The 20,988-nt window shown below is 31.8% G+C and overlaps 3 protein-coding genes across 6 annotated transcripts; 2 read left to right on the top strand and 1 right to left on the bottom strand.

The window, feature by feature from the left end:
• The first annotated feature begins 1,591 nt into the window (after window positions 1-1,591).
• On the top strand, window positions 1,592-2,451 carry LOC125582011. The gene is made up of 3 exons (XM_048748376.1): window positions 1,592-1,816; window positions 1,944-2,101; window positions 2,253-2,451. Exons 1-3 carry the CDS (start codon window positions 1,747-1,749, stop codon window positions 2,268-2,270), a joined length of 246 nt encoding a protein of 81 aa, XP_048604333.1. The 5' UTR covers window positions 1,592-1,746; the 3' UTR covers window positions 2,271-2,451.
• Window positions 2,452-4,225: 1,774 nt separating this feature from the next.
• LOC125582010 (GDSL esterase/lipase At4g10955-like) lies at window positions 4,226-6,188 on the top strand. Of its 2 annotated transcripts, XM_048748373.1 has the most exons (4): window positions 4,226-4,364; window positions 4,515-4,624; window positions 4,848-5,490; window positions 5,704-6,188. In XM_048748373.1, the coding sequence occupies exons 2-4, from the start codon at window positions 4,527-4,529 to the stop codon at window positions 6,085-6,087; spliced, it is 1,125 nt and encodes a 374-aa protein (XP_048604330.1). In that variant the 5' UTR covers window positions 4,226-4,364; window positions 4,515-4,526; the 3' UTR covers window positions 6,088-6,188. The 2 variants fall into 2 exon arrangements, with proteins under 2 accessions (XP_048604330.1, XP_048604329.1); XM_048748372.1 differs by lacking the exon at window positions 4,226-4,364 and having other exon boundaries at window positions 4,503-4,624.
• Window positions 6,189-6,211: 23 nt separating this feature from the next.
• On the bottom strand, window positions 6,212-14,332 carry LOC106404356 (calcineurin B-like protein 4). Of its 3 annotated transcripts, XR_007319832.1 has the most exons (12): window positions 14,094-14,332; window positions 13,927-14,002; window positions 13,665-13,707; window positions 12,656-12,793; window positions 12,463-12,545; window positions 12,304-12,363; window positions 12,106-12,214; window positions 11,943-11,995; window positions 11,787-11,867; window positions 11,551-11,668; window positions 11,197-11,322; window positions 6,212-6,375 (listed from the first exon to the last, which is right to left on the bottom strand). XR_007319832.1 is itself a non-coding variant. In XM_048748375.1 (11 exons), the coding sequence occupies exons 4-10, from the start codon at window positions 12,741-12,743 to the stop codon at window positions 11,552-11,554; spliced, it is 591 nt and encodes a 196-aa protein (XP_048604332.1). In that variant the 5' UTR covers window positions 12,744-12,793; window positions 13,665-13,707; window positions 13,927-14,002; window positions 14,094-14,332; the 3' UTR covers window positions 10,989-11,322; window position 11,551. The 3 variants fall into 3 exon arrangements, 2 of the variants coding, with proteins under 2 accessions (XP_048604332.1, XP_048604331.1); XM_048748375.1 differs by lacking the exon at window positions 6,212-6,375 and having other exon boundaries at window positions 10,989-11,322; XM_048748374.1 differs by lacking the exon at window positions 6,212-6,375 and having other exon boundaries at window positions 10,989-11,322; window positions 11,556-11,668; window positions 14,094-14,317.
• Between the last annotated feature and the right edge of the window lie 6,656 nt (window positions 14,333-20,988).

Genomic DNA, 20,988 nt, shown 5'->3' with positions numbered 1-20,988 from the left:
AATAACTAATAATGTATTTTTTTTTAACACTATAACTAATAATGTATATTAATAATTTTTAATGCTAATATCATAATACATTTTATTTTATATTTAGGTTAGTAGTATTAAAACAATTTTATCTCAATATATATATTTGTCATTATACTATCTACAAGTAATACATGTTTTGTAATTTATTATTTTTCTTTGTTACAGTTTCTATATAAATAATGTTTATTGTCTATTGTTATTTTGTTGACTTTTGACTGTTTAAAATGTATTCAATATCACTGAATTTTTCATATCCACAACTGACATAAATGCTTGATTTCAAATTTAAATTGCCTAATGATGGTTTTGTTATTAGTAGAAAAGATTTTTTATCCAAAATATACAACCCCTAAATAAAAAATTAAACAAAAAACAGATTGCATCAATTATCAATATAGATATTGAAGTTAGATAATTATAATATTAACTTAAAATTTATATTTAATTTTATAACTAGATTTAAATAAAAATTAATATTAATATCAAAACACTTGAATATATGTATTAGTCCGCACTTTTTTTTACCGATCAATGAGTTATTTATCATACTTTTAAGAACACGAATCTGACATCATCCACGAAGCCGTAACGTTAAAGGTGGAATTTGTTTTAGTTGCGTAAACTATGAGTTAAAGGCCAATGCAGTCTGTCACTCGTCGTTCCGTGGTCCATAAAAATTATTTTGCCATGAATTTATGAGGAGGTTAAACTCAGTTTCTTGGCTGATTCCCCCTGAACACGTCAATATAAATCTCACCACAAAAGTTTCAATTATTGAGACGATTAAGCCTATCAATTCATGAATTTATCCTCTTCGAAATTCTTTCTCCAAGAAAATTAAAGTGGATCAAAAGCGGACGCTGAATTTTTCAACAATTATTCTAGTTCGTAAAAACTATTTTCAAAATGGTGTTCAAGATTTGAACATGCAACTTTGAAATTTACGAGAGCATTAAACAAACTCAATTACGACATTATATGCCACAAAACCAGTTTAAAAATTAAGAACTAAGTATAAACTTAGAGGCCGCAACCCGCAAGTATAATTTTCATATGCTTACCCCCAAAGGTCGGTTTGTAGACATCCTATCTATGTTATATTCTGTGACATACTGCCACAAATTCTTTGAAAGCCGTACGCTTTCTGAAGGAACTACTCTCGGAGAATATGTACTGTGTAGGGTTACTTTATATCCAGCCAAAATGTAAGTGTCCTTTTAAAAATGATAGAAGATTCTGAGTTGAAGCTCTTACATCCTTTATTATAATTCATTTTCATTGGTCTTTTGATGTCTAATTAAGCTTATGTCTTGATATTTTTGCAACTCTACTAGTGGCCCTTGGTAGTTTCTAGTTGTAGATATGTTGTCTAAATCTTTAATCCGTAGGATCAATTCTTATAAGGGATTGTATTTAATATTCAATGGCCGATGTGACGAGGACATGATCATTTTTTTCTATACGGGATTGTATCTAATCTGATAATGAATATTGGCAAGGATCTAAATATACGATGTAACTTGTGAGTTAGAAAGAAACTTTCTTAACTTTTACTAGTCCAAATAATCAAGTTGACGGAAAGCCCATCATAGGAACACCTTTCTTGACCCATTAGCCCATTAAGTTCAGGATAAATACAAGGAGCTTTTATTCGTCAGAAAGAAAACAGAGAAAATCAATTAACTCACTCAAGAATCGTATAGGAAGCAGAAGATGAAGAGAATTCCTCGTATCAAGTTTCCTCAGAGACACTCTCCTTCTTCCTCATCTGCTATATCCTCAGGTTTACATTTTTATCCTTAGTAGATTCTCTCACTACTTTTTCTTTTTGGTTCTTGCTTTAATTGATGCTTATTGCTCTTTTATCATTTGTTATTATCGACTTTTTCTTTGCATGTTAAATTTATTAGGTCCTGGACCAACGTCGGGATCTGTCTCCGGCGGCAACAAAAATATCACGGCGAGTTCAGATGTCCCGGCAGCTCCGAAGAACACTGCTGTTGGAGGAAAAGCATCTTTGCAGCCGAAACGCACACCTGTCTCCGACAAGGAAATCGAGTCTATAATGGTGATTGTTAACATAATTCACTTTTTTTTTGTCACAACATAATTCACTTTTTTTTTGTCACAACATAATTCACTTAGAAAATGAAAGTTTTTACTAAGAAATTTAGTATCATTAACTCTGATTTTTTTTTTGTCTACTTTGAATCTTGCAGTTGGGAGGATGCATCTGACATTTGACGATTGGATCTTGGAGCTCCTGTCTTTTCCTGCTGGTGAAGTTCATTATGCTTTGTTCTTTCTTTTTAATGTAAAGAAAGAACTAATAATAATATAGAGAGATGGTTTTGTCTGAATGATGCTCTTTCTCGTTGTCAGAACAGAGAGTTCTAAAATTATTGTTTTCATGGCTCATTTTTTATTAGGAAAGTTGCACTACAGTTACAAATTTACAATAATAAAAGTAGCCACAAATAATAGTGACCACAATAACAACAGTAATAACAATGTATTAGCAGATGGCCACAGCCAACTAACTCTCTGCTGCTGGACCGTTCTCTTTCGCATTTATAATATTGGTGTTCAAAAAAAAAAAAAAAGCAGATGGCCTTGCGAAAGGCGCGAGATCACGAGCCCTCCAGTTCCCATACGTAGACGGTTGTGCACCAAGATGGCTAGCTAATACTGGTCATATGGATGCAAACTAGAATTTCTTATATTTTCGATGTCAAAAAAAAAAAAAAACAATGTATTGTATCATCATGAATCATGATCAACAATATAGTAACAGAAACCACAACTTTAAAACTATAAACTTTGAGTTGTGTAGTTTAGTGTCGGTAATTCACTTCACATTTAAACTTCTATATTGGTAACTTATATCATTAATCATAAATTCAAAATACAACTTTAAAAAAGTCGCTTCAAATGAAAAAAAAATGTCGCTTCAAATGGATTAATAATCAACAATAGTAGTGGTAACCATAACATCGTTAAATTATAAATCTTTGAATTAGTGTAATTTTTGTCTAGGTAGGTAGTCTAGTTCACAGTTAAAATCTATTTCATGGAGGTAACTTCTTTTTTAAAGGAAGTAACTTATTTCATGGAGGTAACTTATATCGTTAATTACATCACAACTTTCTAAATGTTCCTTCAAGTGGGTTAATGATCAAAATTATTTAAAATTTCATGTAATGAATAACTAATTTGCAGTTTCGTTAAAAACTTTTTATTGTCTGTTACCTTATGTTTTTTTGAACCTTAGTTAACAGTCGCATTTATATCAAACATATATTTTATATAGTATTATATTTTATGAAAAAATCGAGGACGTACATTGTATATATATATATTTATAAATGTATAAATATATATATATATATATATATATATTAAAGTTTGAAAAATATATTTGGAACCTGAATTTCGTTTGATTCTTTAATTTCTAAATATGAAAACACGCCTTACAAAAAAAAAAAATATGAAAACACAAAAATCATATATGGTCAATAAATGATTTTCAGTTAAGAATAAGATATTAGAAAATAATTTTTATTTTAAGTTAAAATATTAAATAAAAAACATACTATACTTATTGAGTAAAATACGAAAATAAAAAATAAAATATGTATGTTAAACTAATTTTATTATGGTATCGGCATACTGTACTTGGTCTGTTAATATGAGATTGCATAAACTCTGAAATTTATATGCATGAAGGAAAAATGTAGTTTAATTTTATTTAGAAGAACAATAACAAAAATGATTAAATATATTAAAATATAAAATAATTAATAACATAAGTTCTCATAAGCAAAAAAGTATATTAAATAATAAAAAATGTACAAGCTTAATAATGATCATGGTTGGAAATAAATACGGAAAGTAATGATAAAAAAATCAATCATAGAATGTATCTTCAAGACTGTCATATATACATATGTTCTTTTTTTTTTTGATAAATATTATATATACATATGTTCATCAGTGCAATGTTTTAAATAAACAATTTTCAAGTAATTCCGTAAATTAAAAGTAAATTTAGTGTTACATGACTTTAATTAAAAGATTTTCTTACGCAAATATATTTTCTTAGTGACAACTTGTCAATTTGACCCAAAAAAAAAAAAGTGACAACTTGTCAATAAAGTAATTGTTGATAGACTTTTGCACGTTTCAATATGAAAGAGATGGTCCCATTTAGTGTCTGCAGATCCATATTCATATTTACCCATCTGTACAGAAGTGTTATAACTAGTTTCCTTGAACGGATTCATTTTCAGATTCGATTTGGATTTTGATAGATCTCTTGAGAATACAAAAAGGTATGTTATTTTCACTCTCCTTAATTCTTTTCTAACTTTTCTTTTATTCCTCTGGTAGCATTCCTACATCAAGTGCTATGTCTTTTCATCATTTTTGATGAATGAATATAATTGATGTGATAGAATCAAGAGCCATTGATGTTTGATCAGGTAGAGAAACACATGGAAGAAGAAGATGATATGGTGAAAGAGGGGTTAATGGCCTCTCCAAGAGAAATCTTCAGCATTTCTGGTCCCATTCATCTAACTTCCATTGACTGGTATTTTATTTTCTGTTTCATCTCTTTCATTTTCAACCACATATCATCTTCCAAAATCCATCTCACCAAAAACTTATAATCACCAATCATATATTGTTTGCTAATTCAACAGTTCAGCCATAGTCAACTATCAAATAATTAGATATTCTTAATTAAATCCTTCACAGCAAGCTGTATATATATTAAAATATTACTTCATAATTAAAGTCAACTTCTTTGGTAGGAATAATTCGTACCACAGAACCTCGGTGGCATCATGTTTGGTGCAAGCAGTGTACACACTGGAACGAGACAGACAGCAAAACAGGATTGGTCTCAAGTCACAAGCACATCATTGGTGGGAGTTTTTCAACTTCACTTTAGCCGAAACCCTAATCGACCAATCAGATGGATCCATATACGGCGCCGTTTTCCAGTACAAACTATTTTCTTACAACTACCATAATACCCCTTATTCGAAAACACCTCCTTTTCACGTGATCGCGTTCCGCGGCACGATCATGAAGCCGCACTCTCGGTCACGTGACCTTAGGCTCGACCTACGCTGCGTCCGAGACAGCCTCCACGACAGCACAAGATTCGTGCATGCGATAGAAGTGATCAAAACCGCGGTGGCTAAAACCGGCAATGCAGCCGTGTGGCTCGCCGGACATTCTCTTGGAGCTGCCGTGGCTTTGCTAGCCGGGAAGATTATGACGAGGTCTGGTTTTCCTCTCGAGTGTTACCTTTTCAATCCTCCTTTCTCATCTATTCCGATAGAGAAGCTAGTGAAGAGCGAGAAGCTTAAACATGGAGTTAGATTTGCCGGAAGTCTTGTCAAAGCCGGAGTAGCCATTGCTGTCAAGGGTCGCCACCATCACAATAAGGTATCTCTCCATTTTACAATTATAAATGTAATTTTAATATTTTGACGTGAGTTAAGAAAAATCTCAATCCGACAACATTTACTGACATTTCTTTTTTTAGTTTTGTCAAACACTGACATTTCTTATTGGTTCGTCTTAAGTTTCGATGGGAATATTGCATTGTTGTTAGACATCTAGGTTATTGGTATCTTACTAGATCTTAATTATTTACAGGGTCAAGAAGACGATTCGTTTATGAAACTAGCATCATGGATACCTTATTTGTATGTGAATCCTTTAGATCCAATCTGCTCAGAATACATTGGTTACTTCAACCACAGAAACAAAATGTTTGAGATAGGAGCTGGAAAAATCGAGAGGATCGCTACGAGGAACTCACTTAGGAGTCTGTTGACGGGAGGGGGAGGAGGAGGAGGAGGAGGAGGAGGAGGAAGCTCGTGTTCGGATTCTACATCGGAACCTCTTCATCTTTTACCATCTGCGTATATGACGATAAACACTAGCAAATCCCCTGATTTTAAGAGGGCTCATGGGATCCATCAATGGTGGGATCCCATGTTCAATGGTGAATATGTTTTGCATCAGTTTAATCAATGACTTCCATTGTTGCTTCAGGTACTTGAAATCTTTTGATCTGTACTTTGTTTTTCAAATTTTTATTGTTCTAATATGTAAAAGATCAAGTTTTTGCATGAGTATTTGATGGAAACTAAAAGTTGAATATTCGAATAATATAACATTTAAAAGTAGTTCCAGGGCAACTCCTGAGAAAATCAAGTTATCCAGAAGAATATGAGGTATTTAAGACCTTTGTAGCTAACATATTCAAATTGTAAGGAAATGGTTCCTTCCATGTTTCTATGCTTTCTTGGTTCTTTGATACTTGTGTTGTTAATCTTTTACCAACCGCTTGTGTTACACAACGATCACAGTGTGTTACACACGAGTTCGAGAGAAAGAATAAGATAGACGTTTCAGGCTTATAAACTTTTCTGAAAATACTTTTGTATTATTGAGATTCGGTAATTAAGTTTACAACAGATGATTGATCTTTATATAGAGATCGAATCAATACAAGTATAAGAGACACAACTCTTTATACTAAAGGACACAACTTGAAGAGTTACAACTCTTTGTGTAATAACATAAATAACTAACTTATGTAAATGTATCAAGGAGAGATTAGATTATAGTTTAACACTCCTCCTTAATCATATCTCGACTTGACTCCAAGCTGCTTCCTTAGATCTTCAAATCTTGAACCGCCCAATGCCTTTGTGAGAATGTCTGCGAGTTGATCATCCCCTTTGCAATACTTCAGTTCAATGATTCCCTTTTGCTCAGCTTCCCTCACGAAATGGTACTTGATCTCTATGTGCTTCGTCCTTCTGTGTTGCACCGGATTCTTCCCAATTGCTATTGCTGATTTGTTGTCACATAAGATCGGAATGCCTCCTTCAAACTTCTGACCAAAGTCTTCAAATAGTCTTTGTAACCACACTGCTTGATTTGCTGCTGCACACACGGCTATGTACTCCGCTTCAGCTGTTGATTGCGCCACTGTTTGTTGCTTGCTTGACTGCCAACAAAACATGGCTGATCCAAGAGTAAACACATAACCTGAAGTGCTTTTCTTGTCTTCCTTAGAACCACCCCAATCGCTGTCTGTGTAGCCTAGAAGTCTTGGTTCTTTCACGCTTGTGAAGTACACTCCAAAGTTTGATGTTCCTTTGACATATCTTAACACCCTCTTGGCTTCTTGGTAGTGCTTCATGCGAGGTGATGACATGTATCTTGAGAGATAGGCGCTTGCATACATCACATCAGGTCTTGATGCACACAAGTACAAAAGCCCTCCAATGATGCTTCTATACTTAGTCGGATCTCCATACTCCTTGTCATCCTCAACTCCTTTTCCTTGTGGTGTAAGTGGGTTGCTTACACTCTTGCTGTCTCGCATCCCAAACTTGTCTACAAGTTTGTTTGCATACTTTTCTTGTGAAAGAAATATGCCTCCATTGTCTTGAATTACTTCCATTCCAAGAAAGTAGTTCAACAATCCAAGATCCACCATCTCGAATTCTTTCTTCATGTTCTCCTTGAATGTGTTGATGCTCTGAATGTTGCTTCCTGTGATGATTATATCATCCACATATAGACTCACGATCAACACATCTCCTCCTTGCTTCTTGATGTATAAGGCCGCATCATTCATACTCCTCTCAAAACCGTTTTGAAGAAAGTATGAATCTATCCTTCCATACCATGCCCTTGGGGCTTGCTTTAAACCATATAAAGCTTTGTGTAGCCTTAACACTTTGTGTTCCTTCCCGTGTGTCACATACCCAGGCGGTTGTGTGACATACACTTCTTCCTTGAGGTCGCCATTGAGAAAGGCTGACTTCACATCCATCTGATACAATTGCCACTTCATCTGAGCCGCATAGGCAAGTATGGCTCGTATTGTATCATGTCTTGAGACAGGAGCAAACGTCTCAAGGTAGTCAACACCATACTCTTGAGAGAACCCTCTTGCAACTAGCCGCGCCTTGTGCTTGATGTGATTGCCGTTTGCATCGGTCTTGATCTTGTAGATCCACTTCACACTTATCACATTCTTCTTCTTTGGCTTGTCCACTAGTTCCCACGTCTTGTTCTTCTCAATCATGGCTATCTCCTCATTCATTGCTTCTCTCCATTCCTTGGTACCACACGCTTCATCATAAGTGTATGGTTCTTCATTTGCATGAAGACAAGCTTCTATAGCTTGAGCCGCTTCATCAAGCTCTACTCTCGGTGCCCTTTCCATGATATCAACCATGGACTTGAACTTCCTTGGTGCCTCAGAAGTTTCTTCATCTCCACTACTAGTATCATGATCATCATTTTGAAAAAGAACAGGACTGAAAGTACCTCCGAATTGTTCCTCAGGACTGGATGCACCTTCGGTTTGTTTCTCAGGACTGGATGCACCTTCGGTTTGATCCTCAGGCGAGTAAGAGTCTTCCATAGACAACTCCAATGTCTTCCTCACTTCTTCTTGCCTTTTCCAATCCCACTTCTTTCCTTCTTCAAACTCGACATCTCTTGATATTTCAATCTTCTCATTCTCCAAAATGAGAACTCTATAGCCTTTGGATTGGTTGCTATATCCAACAAAGACTCCACGCTTTGCCTTGACGTCTAGCTTCCTCCTCTTTTGATTTGGGATATGTATGTAGCATATGCTACCAAACATTCTCATGTGTGACACATCTGGCTTGTGTCCACACCACTTCTCTATAGGAGTGACATCTTCTTCTATTGCCTTTGATGGCAGACGGTTTTGAAGATATGAGGCAGTGTATACCGCTTCTGCCCATAACTTGAGCGGTAAGTCTTGCTCTGCCAACATCGATCTAGCCATCTCCACCAAGGTTCTATTCATGCGCTCCGCTGCACCATTTTGTTGTGGTGAATAAGGCAAGGTGACTTGCTTATTGATTCCTTCTTCTTCACAGAACCGGTTGAATTCTCGTGAAGTGAACTCACCACCTCCATCTGACCTCAGTGTCTTGATGGTACAATCCGATTGCTTCTCCACCATTGCTTTGAACTTCTTGAACAGTGAGAATGTCTCTGACTTTTGCTTCATGAAGTATACCCAACACATGTGAGTATGATCATCCAAGAATAGCAAAAAGTATCGGCTTCCATCAACAGACTGGTGCTGCATCGGCCCACATACATCCGTATGTACAATCTCAAGCTTCTCTCTTGTCTTAGTTTGAGATTCCTTTGGGAAGCTTTTGCGTGATTGCTTTCCAAGTCTACACGCCTCACATGCTTCCTTCTTGACTTTAAACTTTGGTAATCCCTTTACCAAGTCTTTGTCTTGCATTTGTTGCAACCTTTTGTCGCCTACATGACCAAGTCTCTTGTGCCATGTCTCCATCTTTCCTTGCTCACTAGCGCTCAAGGCCTCTTCTACCTGAGCCGAACTCATCCTGATTCGATAGCTTTTGTGAGTCATTGGGATATCCATTATCCTCCTTCCTTTTGCATCATCTATGATGCATCTCTTCTCTTGGAAACTCACCCGGTATCCGCTTGAAACAATTTGTGGAACACTCAACAAATTTTTTGCCAAACCCGGAACCAAGAATACATTTCTGATGGTCTTCTTGCCACCTTTGGTCATGACGGTAATGTCTCCTTTACCGGCTGTCATGACTGTGCTTCCATTTCCAATCTTTATTGGAACCTTGATACTCCTATCAAGCTTTGAGAAGTAACTCTCCTCCTTTGTCATATGATTAGTTGCTCCACTGTCTACTAACCAGACATCTTCCATCACTGTTGTTGCTGCTTCGCTCGCACTGAACAACATGTGATCTTCATTTGAATCTTCTTCGAGACTCAGATGTGCCTTCTCTTTCTTCTTTGAGTAGCACTGATTTGCAAAGTGGCCTAACTTGCCACAATTGTAACACTCCTTGTTACTTTTGTGATCCTTCTTTGGATCTTCCTTCTTCTGTTTCCTCCAACACTCGCTCTCATTGTGGTTGTTTCTCTTGCAGAAACCGCACCACTTCTTGCCTCCCTGGCGCTTTGAGTTGTCTTGTGTAACACCAGAATTTTTGTGTTTAACACGAGCATCGAATGCTCCTTCACTGGTGCTTTCTTCTCTTGCAGCCAGCCTTGCTTCATGAGCCTTCAAGATCCCGATCAACTCTGTCATCTTTGTTGAAGTCAAATCGCTTGTTTGCTCCAACACACTGACTATGCTATCGAACTTGGCTGGGAGAGAGATGAGTATCTTCTGTATGAGTTGAACATCTGACTTCTGTTCACCATGATAAGTTAATTGATTTGCCAATTCAATTATCTTATCTGTGAAGACCTTAATGTCTTCATTCTCATACATCTTCAGATTCTCATACTCCCTTCGCAATGTTTGAAGTTTAATCAAACGAACTTGAGGAGAGCCTTCATACTCCTCCTTCAATGCATCCCACGCCTCTTTGGATGTTGATGCTGCTGCAATCCGTGAGAATATATGATCCGATACAGCAGTTTGCAAGATTTGCAAAGCCAATGTATCGTTCATCATCGCTTCTTCTCTAAGCGATCTTGCCCTTGCTGTTTCAGGGGTTTCATCCACTTGTGCTGGTGGGGCTGCTACGCCTTCTTCAACCACAGACCATAACTTCCTGGTCTTGAGAATGGTTGTCATCTTGATGCTCCAGAAGTCGTACTTCTCTCCATCAAATATGGGGATTACTTGATTCTTCATCGTTTCGAGTGATTCCGAAATCGTATGACAAAATCCTCTAGCCTCCTTTTCTCCACGCCAAGTGTTTCTCTTACTAGTGCTTTTTCCTTTGTCCTCTCAAACGTAAAGTTCTGATACCATGTTAATCTTTTACCAACCGCTTGTGTTACACAACGATCACAGTGTGTTACACACGAGTTCGAGAGAAAGAATAAGATAGACGTTTCAGGCTTATAAACTTTTCTGAAAATACTTTTGTATTATTGAGATTCGGTAATTAAGTTTACAACAGATGATTGATCTTTATATAGAGATCGAATCAATACAAGTATAAGAGACACAACTCTTTATACTAAAGGACACAACTTGAAGAGTTACAACTCTTTGTGTAATAACATAAATAACTAACTTATGTAAATGTATCAAGGAGAGATTAGATTATAGTTTAACATGTGTCACGTAGGAGTTACTAGAACAATATTTTGGCAACCTGCATAGATTAGAAATATAGGTTTTGCAACTCCAGTTCTTCGTCTTCACTAGATAAAACAAAACTTGGAAACGTCGCCTTTATGTCCCTACATACATTTACGAAGAATCTTATCATCAATCCATGGTTCAGTCCATCAACCAAAGCAGTCGGTTTGGCCCAAGTTGGTTGCGGCCGGGAACATATTAGATTAGACACTAGCAATTGTATAGTATTTCCTTCGAGTTTTCGACTTATGATTAATGGATAATGAGTTTTGGTTGATTAACTAATGAACTAGACCGAAAGGTATAATTATTGAAGAACTAATTATAACCTCACTTTAGATAGGGCAAAGTCATGTTTTTGATGAGCGACGGATTCATGGACACAAGATCTTTCCACTCATCTACATCAATTTTCCCGTCATTGTTGCGATCTGTTTCAGTAAACGCCTACAAATATACCACACATCTCCTTATAACTTATCATTTAAGATTATAATCTTTGGTATAGTTTTTTACCACATTGTTAGATAGAAATATAAACAAATAAATAGAAAGAAAGGACTACCTTATCCACCATTACTTCGATCATATCTTCAGAAAGAACAAGTTCAGATTCGTGAAGAAGCGCTATTACCATCTCTTTCAACTGTATGAAAGAGCAACACACAAAATTTACGAGAATGATAAAAATGCAAGTTCAAATATCTGTAAATAGACTCACTTCTTCTCGCTCGATGAATCCAGTTTGCCTTAGATCGTACAATTTGAAAGCAACTGCAGAATCATGAAAATCTACATCATCAGTTAAATTAAGAAGAAAAAGAATAATACGTTCATGAAATAATATGGATGTAAAGCAAGTTATTAGGGTTAGAAGAAGTGACATTTGATCTTTTCATGGACAGGTGCATTTGGATGGAAGACACCTAAAGACCGAACAAATTCACCAAACTCGATCACTCCATTACGTTTCACATCAAATACATCAAATATCTGCGGATAACATAGTATACAACAAAACTTTATATAAATACATTTGTTTTCTATAAATGTAACTTGTTGTAGGTAGTTAATATAAGTACCCGATCAGCGAAAAGATTGTTCCGGTTCCTGTTTCCGAGTAAAGCCAGCTGAAACTCTTCCTACAACATCACAATTTAGACTGTATAGCCATATTTTAAATTGTAAAGTAAGTGGACTCTGTTTCAATAATGGATGAAAATAAATAATGAAAAAGAAACCTTATGAATAAGACCGTCCTCGATGATTGAGCTGCTTAGTTTTTTGAACAATTCGTACAAAACTTCAACTTCTGCTGCCGTAACTATTGTCCCTCCCAATATCAAAAGTCGAATAAAATTAGTTTGGTTGAAAGTCTAGTTTCGTTAGCATTTACGAGTATGATAGCAAAAAGATTGGAAATTAAAAACCTACACGGCGTAACGGATGCAAGAAGGTCCGGATCCTCATATCCCGGCGGTGGTATTGCAATTTTCTTCTTCTTCGACAGAGAGCAGCCCATACCAACAAACCTTTTTCTCTACTGTTATTACTTATTAGTCTTTGTTTTCACTTTATAACCAAAAAACATACAAATCTTGGTTTAGATATATTCTGCATCCAGATATTCTTAAAAATTCAAAATTAAACAATATTGCATCCAAATGCATCATCTTAAAAGCAAAAGCTAGTTTAAAAACCGAGCAATATCACGATGATGTATAAAAGTTGCATAAATCTAAATGTAACATCTGGATACATGACCTAAGTTTTCTTTTTAATATTTTTTTGCACCCATGCATCTTAACCGAAAATCAACTTAAATTATTGAAATCCATAAAACCCGGATGTTTGATTTGTGGGTGAGGGATTGTGAAAATATAGAGAGTTCAAATGCAATAATACAAAAGTAATGCTTTATCACGAGTTGGAGACAACATTTAGTTGTTTATTCAATAATTGTAGGAAAGGAACTTATGTATCATTATTGAAGACCGAAAAGTGAATTAGTTAGAGTGCTGTCTAGGAGAGTATCCACTTCTGACTTAAGAAGTTAAGATACAAAATTAGGTACGTTTTACGTCTCTAACACATATATATAGTCATACACTATATAAATGTGATATGTAAACCAAGTTACACATATTACATTATCTAGATGCAGTGTTTCATCTTGTTTACTTTTCTCAATCTCTATGCGTTAATGACAAAACAGTGGAATAGTTTGTTGCGTATGTGAAGCTAAAAGTGGGATGTGGCCAGAAAAGCCATTGGAAAGAGAAGAGACTTATCTCAGCAGCTTCTTTTTTTACAAAATTCTGTTGAGTTTTATTTACTCAGGAAAAACAACAAAAAAAAAAAACACAGGCAAGAAGACTGATGCATTCAGCCAAGTATCAACTTAAAATAGTATATATAAAAAGGAGAAGAAATAAAAACTAACCGAGAATGTGTGTATTCTTTCTCTGTTCTTCTCTTCTTAAAACCTGAAAGTTTGTGTTTGTGGGAGAGGAAAAGTGCAAAATGGAATTAATTAAATAGTGTGATGGCCTTCGCTACACCAGTTAGGTTTGTATCTACTATCTAGGCATGCGTGGTGGATGGATGACGATATGACGATATGATGTCGGTTTTCAAATCTTATTTTGATCATTTTTATAGATTAATTAGTATATGGTAAAAGGGTATATAAAATACTGTTATACCTTTTTAGATCAAAATAAAACATTGTTTTATCAATCCACATCTCATTACTTTCTTGATCGATCTCTTGTTACTCATCTGAGATGTTAAGACATGATGATTCAGAAGAAAACCTACAATAAGAAGCCTAAAAGTTCCAGGATGAAGAAGAAGAGAAACTATAAGTTACCTTTTGAGGGGAAATCCAGAGAAAGAAACTGTAAAAGACAAGGAGAAGAAAGAAGAGAAGTGAGTTTAATATTGGAAACAGGATGAAGAGGAGGAGTTAGGGAGTAGGTAAAGAGTCTCCAAGTTTATACGACAGGCTTCCACTCACCAAACTTTTTAGAAATAAATTATTTTTCAAATAGATTGTGATTTATAGGGGTTTTCATTGGGCTCGATGTCCTAAAGAGAAGCAAACTATGAAGCTGTGGTTATAGATAAAAGTAGTATTGATGTTGATACCTTCCACTCTTTATTGTCCACTCGAGTTTACTGGTAGGCTAGTAACCTTATCTTAGAGCATGATTAACGCTAAAATCCCATTTGAGGTTTTTTTTTATCTGATTACAAAAAAAAAAATGATCGCTGGCCGCCACGTATCAGTAGGATCCGCGAACAATGCAAGGACATCTCCAAAAGCGGTCCTTATTTTGCAACTTTAGTAACCGGTTCTTCTTCTTTTTTGTAGAGTCCACTGACACGAACAGTGCAAAAATCCCTTTAAGAGTCGACGATATTTATGCTCTTATAGACATCAGTTGGCCTCTAAGAGGCACTCTAATTAAATAATTTAACAGAGTATCTAAGAAAATAAAAAATGTAAAAATGTAAAATATACGAGAGAAAAGAGAAACATGATCTAGTTTAAGATATTTTAAAAACCTCATGATGCTACTTGTCAATTTTTAGTTTTAGTGTTGTTTATAATAGAAAAGAAAAGAAAATAAAATAATAAAAAAAACTAATTATCAAATGAAAATGTATTGAAATAAAAATATAGTTGGGTTGAAGTATCCAATTTGAGTATGAGACCAATCAATGAGATTGACTAACATTTCTATCTACACAAATACTCCAAAGAAAATACCTTCAACTTCGTACATTTACAGTTTTTGCCTTTGTAATATTAAATTAGATACTCTTAGGACATCTCCAATTCATAACACCATTTTAGTATGAAAACTACACCATTTTGTTTTATATAATTATATTAAACAAAAATATATCACTTATAATTGTTATTTAAAAAATATTTACAATTTTAACATATAAAAATATTAAACTAATAAATTAAAATAAATTATTTCAATATATGTAATATATTGAATTTATTATATTATATGTATTTATTTTGTCACTAATAAATATTAAACTAATATTTTATTAATAAAAGTAAGAAATAGTTTTTAATATTGTGAAAAGTAGAGCATGAACAGTGATTGTCGTTGTGAACAATAACGCACAAAATAGGGTCTTGTACTTTACCTTTACAATTTATATTAAAATAGTGTGATTTTTACAATTGGTTGGAGAGATTTTAGTGTAAAAATTACATTAAAATGGTGTTTTGCAGTTGAGTTAGAGATGACTTAGGTGTTTTGCCCGCATATGCAGGCATAATTCTTTTATTAATACTTATTAATAAAAGATCAAAACTAATAAATGTACTGTTAGTTTAAAGATCAAAACATTTAAATCAAACAATAAATTTATATTGTTTTGTTAGTCTTTCAGTTTCTTAATTTTCAACTTTATTGATTTAAAAACATTATTTTTTAGATAACAACACAAAAATTTTATATTTTAAAATATGTTGTTATCCTTAACCAGTTTTTACTATATTAATTTATAAACAATTATCAAATTAAATAAACAAATATATAATTGTTAATATAACGTGATGTTATTACACCAAATTCTTAGAATTACCGAAATCTACAAAATCTCAAAATAAATTAAAAGCACAAAAACATTATTTTGAATCCAACTTTACATATTATATTAATCAAAATAAATAAAACTATGGATATATGTATAATTATATTGGGAAATATCTCATATAATAACTAAATAAACACTCAAAAAACCAACTATTTTGACAAAAAACATTAATATGTAATGTAGAAGATAAGAACATTTCCTATTTATTGTTATATTCATTTTTAAATGCTATAATAAAGAAAAATATGTTATAATCAATCTAAATTTTTCCTATAAAATATAAACTGCTACTTTCGTATAAAATAGTATTTATTTATTATAAAAGCATAATTTCTTATCTTCACATTGTCTTTTATCTTTGAAATTTAAATAATTCTAACTAAAACAAATCATTTCGGAAAATACAGTTTTTACAAAAAAAAAATAGAATCTCATTTTTCTTTGCATAATTTTTTTTACAGAAATTTTAATTTTAAAAAAGTTATAATTCTTTGAAATTCTTGAAAAATATAAAAAGTAAATATAGTTAATTTTAAAATTTTATAAGGTACATGATGTAAATAAAAATTAATCTTATGAAAAAATTTCTTTCGGAGGCAGATATTTTTAAAAAGATAATTCCATTCCCAATTAAAATATTTAGAAAAAAAAACAAATAAACATTTCCGACAAAAAAATATTAGTTTTTAACTTATGTAACAAATAAATGTTATTCTTGCAACTGAATAATAACAAATAAATTTTCATTATACTAAAATATTTTTATAAGCCTATTTTAAATAGTATAATGATAAATCTAATTATTATATATGTATATATACTACTAATTGCAAAAATTAATAAGAAGTAAGAAAAAAAATATGTAGATAAAAAAAATAATAAATATATGAAATTATCTTTTTCGTTTCCAAACATGTTTTCCATTATTTTTTTAGATAATTTTTATAATATTAATTTTTAATCAGTTAAATAATTAATGATATAATTATACATTAAAATATCAACTAACAACGAGGTAGCATTCATAAACAACCAGATATTTTTAAAATATTTTTAAAAGATAATTCCATTCCCAATAAAAAATATTAAAAAAATAAAAACAATAACCATTGCTTACAAAAAATATATTAAAATTTAACTTAAATAACAAATAAATGTTATTCTTGCAACTGAATAATAACAAATAAATTTTCATTATACTAAAATATTTCTTATAAGCCTATTTTAAATATTTAGTATAGTGATAAATCTAACTATTATATGTGTATATATACTACTTAATATGTATATAAAAACATAATAAATATATGAAATTATCTTCTTTTTCCAAACATGTTTTCCATTATTTTTGAGAAAAATTTTATAATATTAATTTGTAATGAGTTAAACAATTAATTATATAATTATATATTAAAATATCAACGAAAATAATTAGTCTAACTAAAATTGTTTAAGTAAACTGATATTGGTCCTATAATCATGGAGAACATGACAAGTAAGCAAATTCATTTTTCAAATAATAGTATAGATAGATAGATTATCATTAATATTTTTGTCATTTAAAACAAGCATCAAATTTACTTAATTTGCTATTCAAAAAATTAATTAATACTTTGACTACTTACTAACAATCTAATATGTTAATCAAACTAATTAATTTTTCTTTATTCTAAATAACTAATATTATATTCAAACAACTTATACATTTTTAAGAAGAGTTACAGAATATTCATAAAATACAAACAACCAATGGTACCATATAATCTCAAAAGTATATTATGTAAGTAATCATTATACAAGTACTTATAATTATATCATGTTACAGATAGTTTTCCTTATCCGTTTAGTTTGTCTCACTTTTTTTAATAATTTTTTAATTTAAATATTCAAACATATAAATAAGTAAAAACAATACAATCATTTGTGAAGACTGTATATAACTATAAAAATACTTTCTAGGATTGTTCTATATAATTTATTAAATTAAATTTAAGGGTCATCTAATTTATTTTCATAAACATAAAATTATATTGATTTAAAAATGATATTAAATTTTAGTGTAAAATAGTACAATATATAATATATTGAAAATTTTATTTATTTTTATTTACTAAATCAAAATCTAAGAATAATATAAATACAAAACTAAATACAATTTATATATTGTTATCATCTACACAAAAATCTATTAATTCATTGAATTTTGATTTTGACAAATATATTTCTGTATAAAGTAGAAAAAATTATCATGTGATAATAATATGTCAAAATGAGTAAAATCATATAACAGATTTATACCAAAATAAAACTGATAAAACATTTTAAATTTTATATCTATAAACAAATAATTTATAGAGAACCAAAACTTAATAAAAAATTTGAACGCAAGGGTAATATAACTTAGGTTTAATAGTTAAATACACAAATCATTAACAAAATACTACATCAAAAAGTAAAATAAAAATTCAAGAAAAATCTATCTCTTAAATTGTTTTAACATCTAAACGTAATATAAATAACTAACACATGTTCAAATATTAAAAATATTCGATCATTTATAAATGCAAACACATAAAATATTTAAAAACATTCCATAGGTCCGAGAAAAAGTATACATAGGTTGTATCTTCCATTTATGATTAGTCTAGATTCTTCCATAAATCCGAAATATCATCAAATTAATAGAAAAAAACATTCACATATGTGCACGAATCAAGGTTTAGCTATTTCTTTTTCGAGTTTTACACTCATGTGCTATTTTCATATTTGACTATGAAATTGCTTTATTTACAGCATACTTAGGATGTTTTAGGATGTTTGATATTTGCAGGACCGGTCCTGGACCATGCGGAGTGAAACATTCGCAAAAGACCCCCAAATTTTTTGAAAAAATTACATATGAATAGGCCCCCAAAAAAATTTTTGAATCCCCAAATTTGTAAAAAGAAAATTTTTACTTAAAAACCGCCACATGTCCCCAAATTTGTATAAATTTTAGGCCGACCCCGGATATTTGTCAATAATTTTATGTCACTTACTCGTGACAGAACACATTTTTTTTCTATTTTGTGACTCTTGTATTCTGAGGGCCAAACTAGTGAATCTTCTTCTTTTAGATTTAAAACTAGAAATCTCCAAATTTATACAGATATCGTAACTTTGAAAATATATTATATAGAGTATTTTCTATTATATATATATATATATGACTAAGCTAAACTAGATATCCACCGCCTAATAAAAATCTAAAGGATGTAAGACCTTTAATCCAAGGATGGCATTTGTTTAAACCTTTTATAAAGTCCACTTTGCATATACCAAAAAAAAAGACATAAGAAGTTGATTAAGCGATTAGACCGAATTATATTTGTATTTTTGGTCAACATATCTTAGCTAGCCTGTGACCATATTAGCCTGTAACTTAGCTAGATTGAATTTTTTTATGGAAGCAATGAAAACGGTATTATTAATGATTTATCATTGATCTTCACCTACTAGAGATGTTAGTGCATGCATCTTGAATCGTTTTAGTTTTATCGTAAATACCAGATGATACAATACTGCTTCAAGAGTCATATGGTTTATATGTGTATACACTCAAGTTGAGTAACTCCACCAAAAAAGTCAAAGATATGGTCCATTAAAAACCTTATATATGGAAGCAATGCAACGGTATTATTAATGATTTATCATTCATCTATAACCTACAAGAGATATTAGTGCATCTTGAATCTTTTTAGTTTTATGGTAAATACCAAATGACACAATAATGATTCATAAGTCATATGGTTTATATGTGTATACACTCAAGTTGTATAACTCCACCAAAAACTCAAAGAGATGGTCCATTAAAACCCTCAAAGATGAAAGACCTCTACTCCAAGGCAAGAATAGCATTGGTTTTATCTTATAAGTGTTTTTACAAAGTCCGCTTTGCATACACCAAAAGAAAGAACACATATGTCTAGTTATTAAACAGAAATATACAATTAGGGCTGTGCATGGTGATCAGTTCCGGGTAGAATTTGGTATAAAGATTAAACCAACCGAGCTTTCTTATATACTCTCCAAAGATATCTCCAACAAGGCAACAACGTATGAAATTCCGGAAGAGGCAACAACAATAGATGATGAACTGAATTGGGGACTGAATGAAGCGTCCTAAGTGGTGGAAAGGTGGGAGCTTTATGAGACTTTTGAGAGGGAAAGTACCACAATAGATGTACAGTAAGCGCAGATTTGAGATAAAGTTTAGGTGATTCATGCATGTTAGGAGGTTTTCGGATCATACCGAGTAGAATTACGCTAACCAAAGAAACTGAGAAAGCTGAAAAAAACTTGTAGTTCTTGACACCGGTTTTGTTATTTGAAAAAGGAATTTTCAATTTTATTATTTTTAGTTATTTATTTTTATATATTTAATAAATAGTTAAATATTAAGGGAAATTTTGGATAAATACTTCGGTATAAGATTTTAATTTGAAAACTACATTCTTATTTATAATTTTTGAAAACTACATTTTTATCTAAGTAGATTAACTAATGTATCCCTTTGAAATGTATATATAATTATTTAATATTCCATAGCTGATAGATTAGCTAAGGATGCTTTGAATGTAGCGGAAACGTTGGTGGTTGTGGAGGCCTTATTGGCCCCAACTAACCTCTTTTATTTAATCTGTATTTCAAAAAAATATATTTAATATTCTGCTAAAAGGTGATTAACTTTAGACTTATGCATTTAAATTATTTTTAACTTTTTAACATTGATCGTCTTAACTAATTTTAATTAATATTTTTATTCTATAATATCATATTGTTGACAAAATCCTATTAAATACAATTTTATATTTCTTTTCATAAAAAAGTTTTTCAAAAGCAATAGGCGTGGCTAACATTTGTTTTCTCGTTCTTTATTTTTAACCAATATACATAATTAATTCCATGTACATAGTTCTTAATTCTTCACTAATATATTCCTGAACGTAATTTGATTTTGTATATTTTCCTTTTGATCTGGTCGAATTCGTCTCTGTCTCTTGCCAACATCAATTTTGTTTGGTCTATGGAATTCTATCATGTCTATTTTTAACAATGACATTAAAGTACAAAGTAAATATTAACAAATAAGAATATCA

The sequence above is a fragment of the Brassica napus genome, chromosome C2 (genome assembly GCF_020379485.1).
Source record: "Brassica napus cultivar Da-Ae chromosome C2, Da-Ae, whole genome shotgun sequence".
NCBI classification, from domain to species: Eukaryota; Viridiplantae; Streptophyta; class Magnoliopsida; order Brassicales; family Brassicaceae; genus Brassica; species Brassica napus.
This window is presented reverse-complemented; position numbering and strand designations above follow the sequence as displayed.

Excerpts from the sequence above, each read along its gene's own strand:
- LOC125582010 (XM_048748372.1), top strand. The coding sequence starts at position 4,503 with ATGTTTGATCAGGTAGAGAAACACATGGAAGAAGAAGATGATATGGTG. Across the intron at positions 4,625-4,847 it reads CATCTAACTTCCATTGACTG|GAATAATTCGTACCACAGAA; the intron begins GTATTTTATTTT and ends CTTCTTTGGTAG. Across the intron at positions 5,491-5,703 it reads GTCGCCACCATCACAATAAG|GGTCAAGAAGACGATTCGTT; the intron begins GTATCTCTCCAT and ends AATTATTTACAG.
- LOC106404356 (XM_048748374.1), bottom strand. The coding sequence starts at position 12,743 with ATGGGCTGCTCTCTGTCGAAGAAGAAGAAAATTGCAATACCACCGCCG. Across the intron at positions 12,546-12,655 it reads TCTTGCATCCGTTACGCCGT|TTACGGCAGCAGAAGTTGAA; the intron begins GTAGGTTTTTAA and ends GAGGGACAATAG. Across the intron at positions 11,868-11,942 it reads GATTCATCGAGCGAGAAGAA|TTGAAAGAGATGGTAATAGC; the intron begins GTGAGTCTATTT and ends TCTTTCATACAG.
- LOC125582011 (XM_048748376.1), top strand. The coding sequence starts at position 1,747 with ATGAAGAGAATTCCTCGTATCAAGTTTCCTCAGAGACACTCTCCTTCT. Across the intron at positions 1,817-1,943 it reads CTCATCTGCTATATCCTCAG|GTCCTGGACCAACGTCGGGA; the intron begins GTTTACATTTTT and ends TAAATTTATTAG.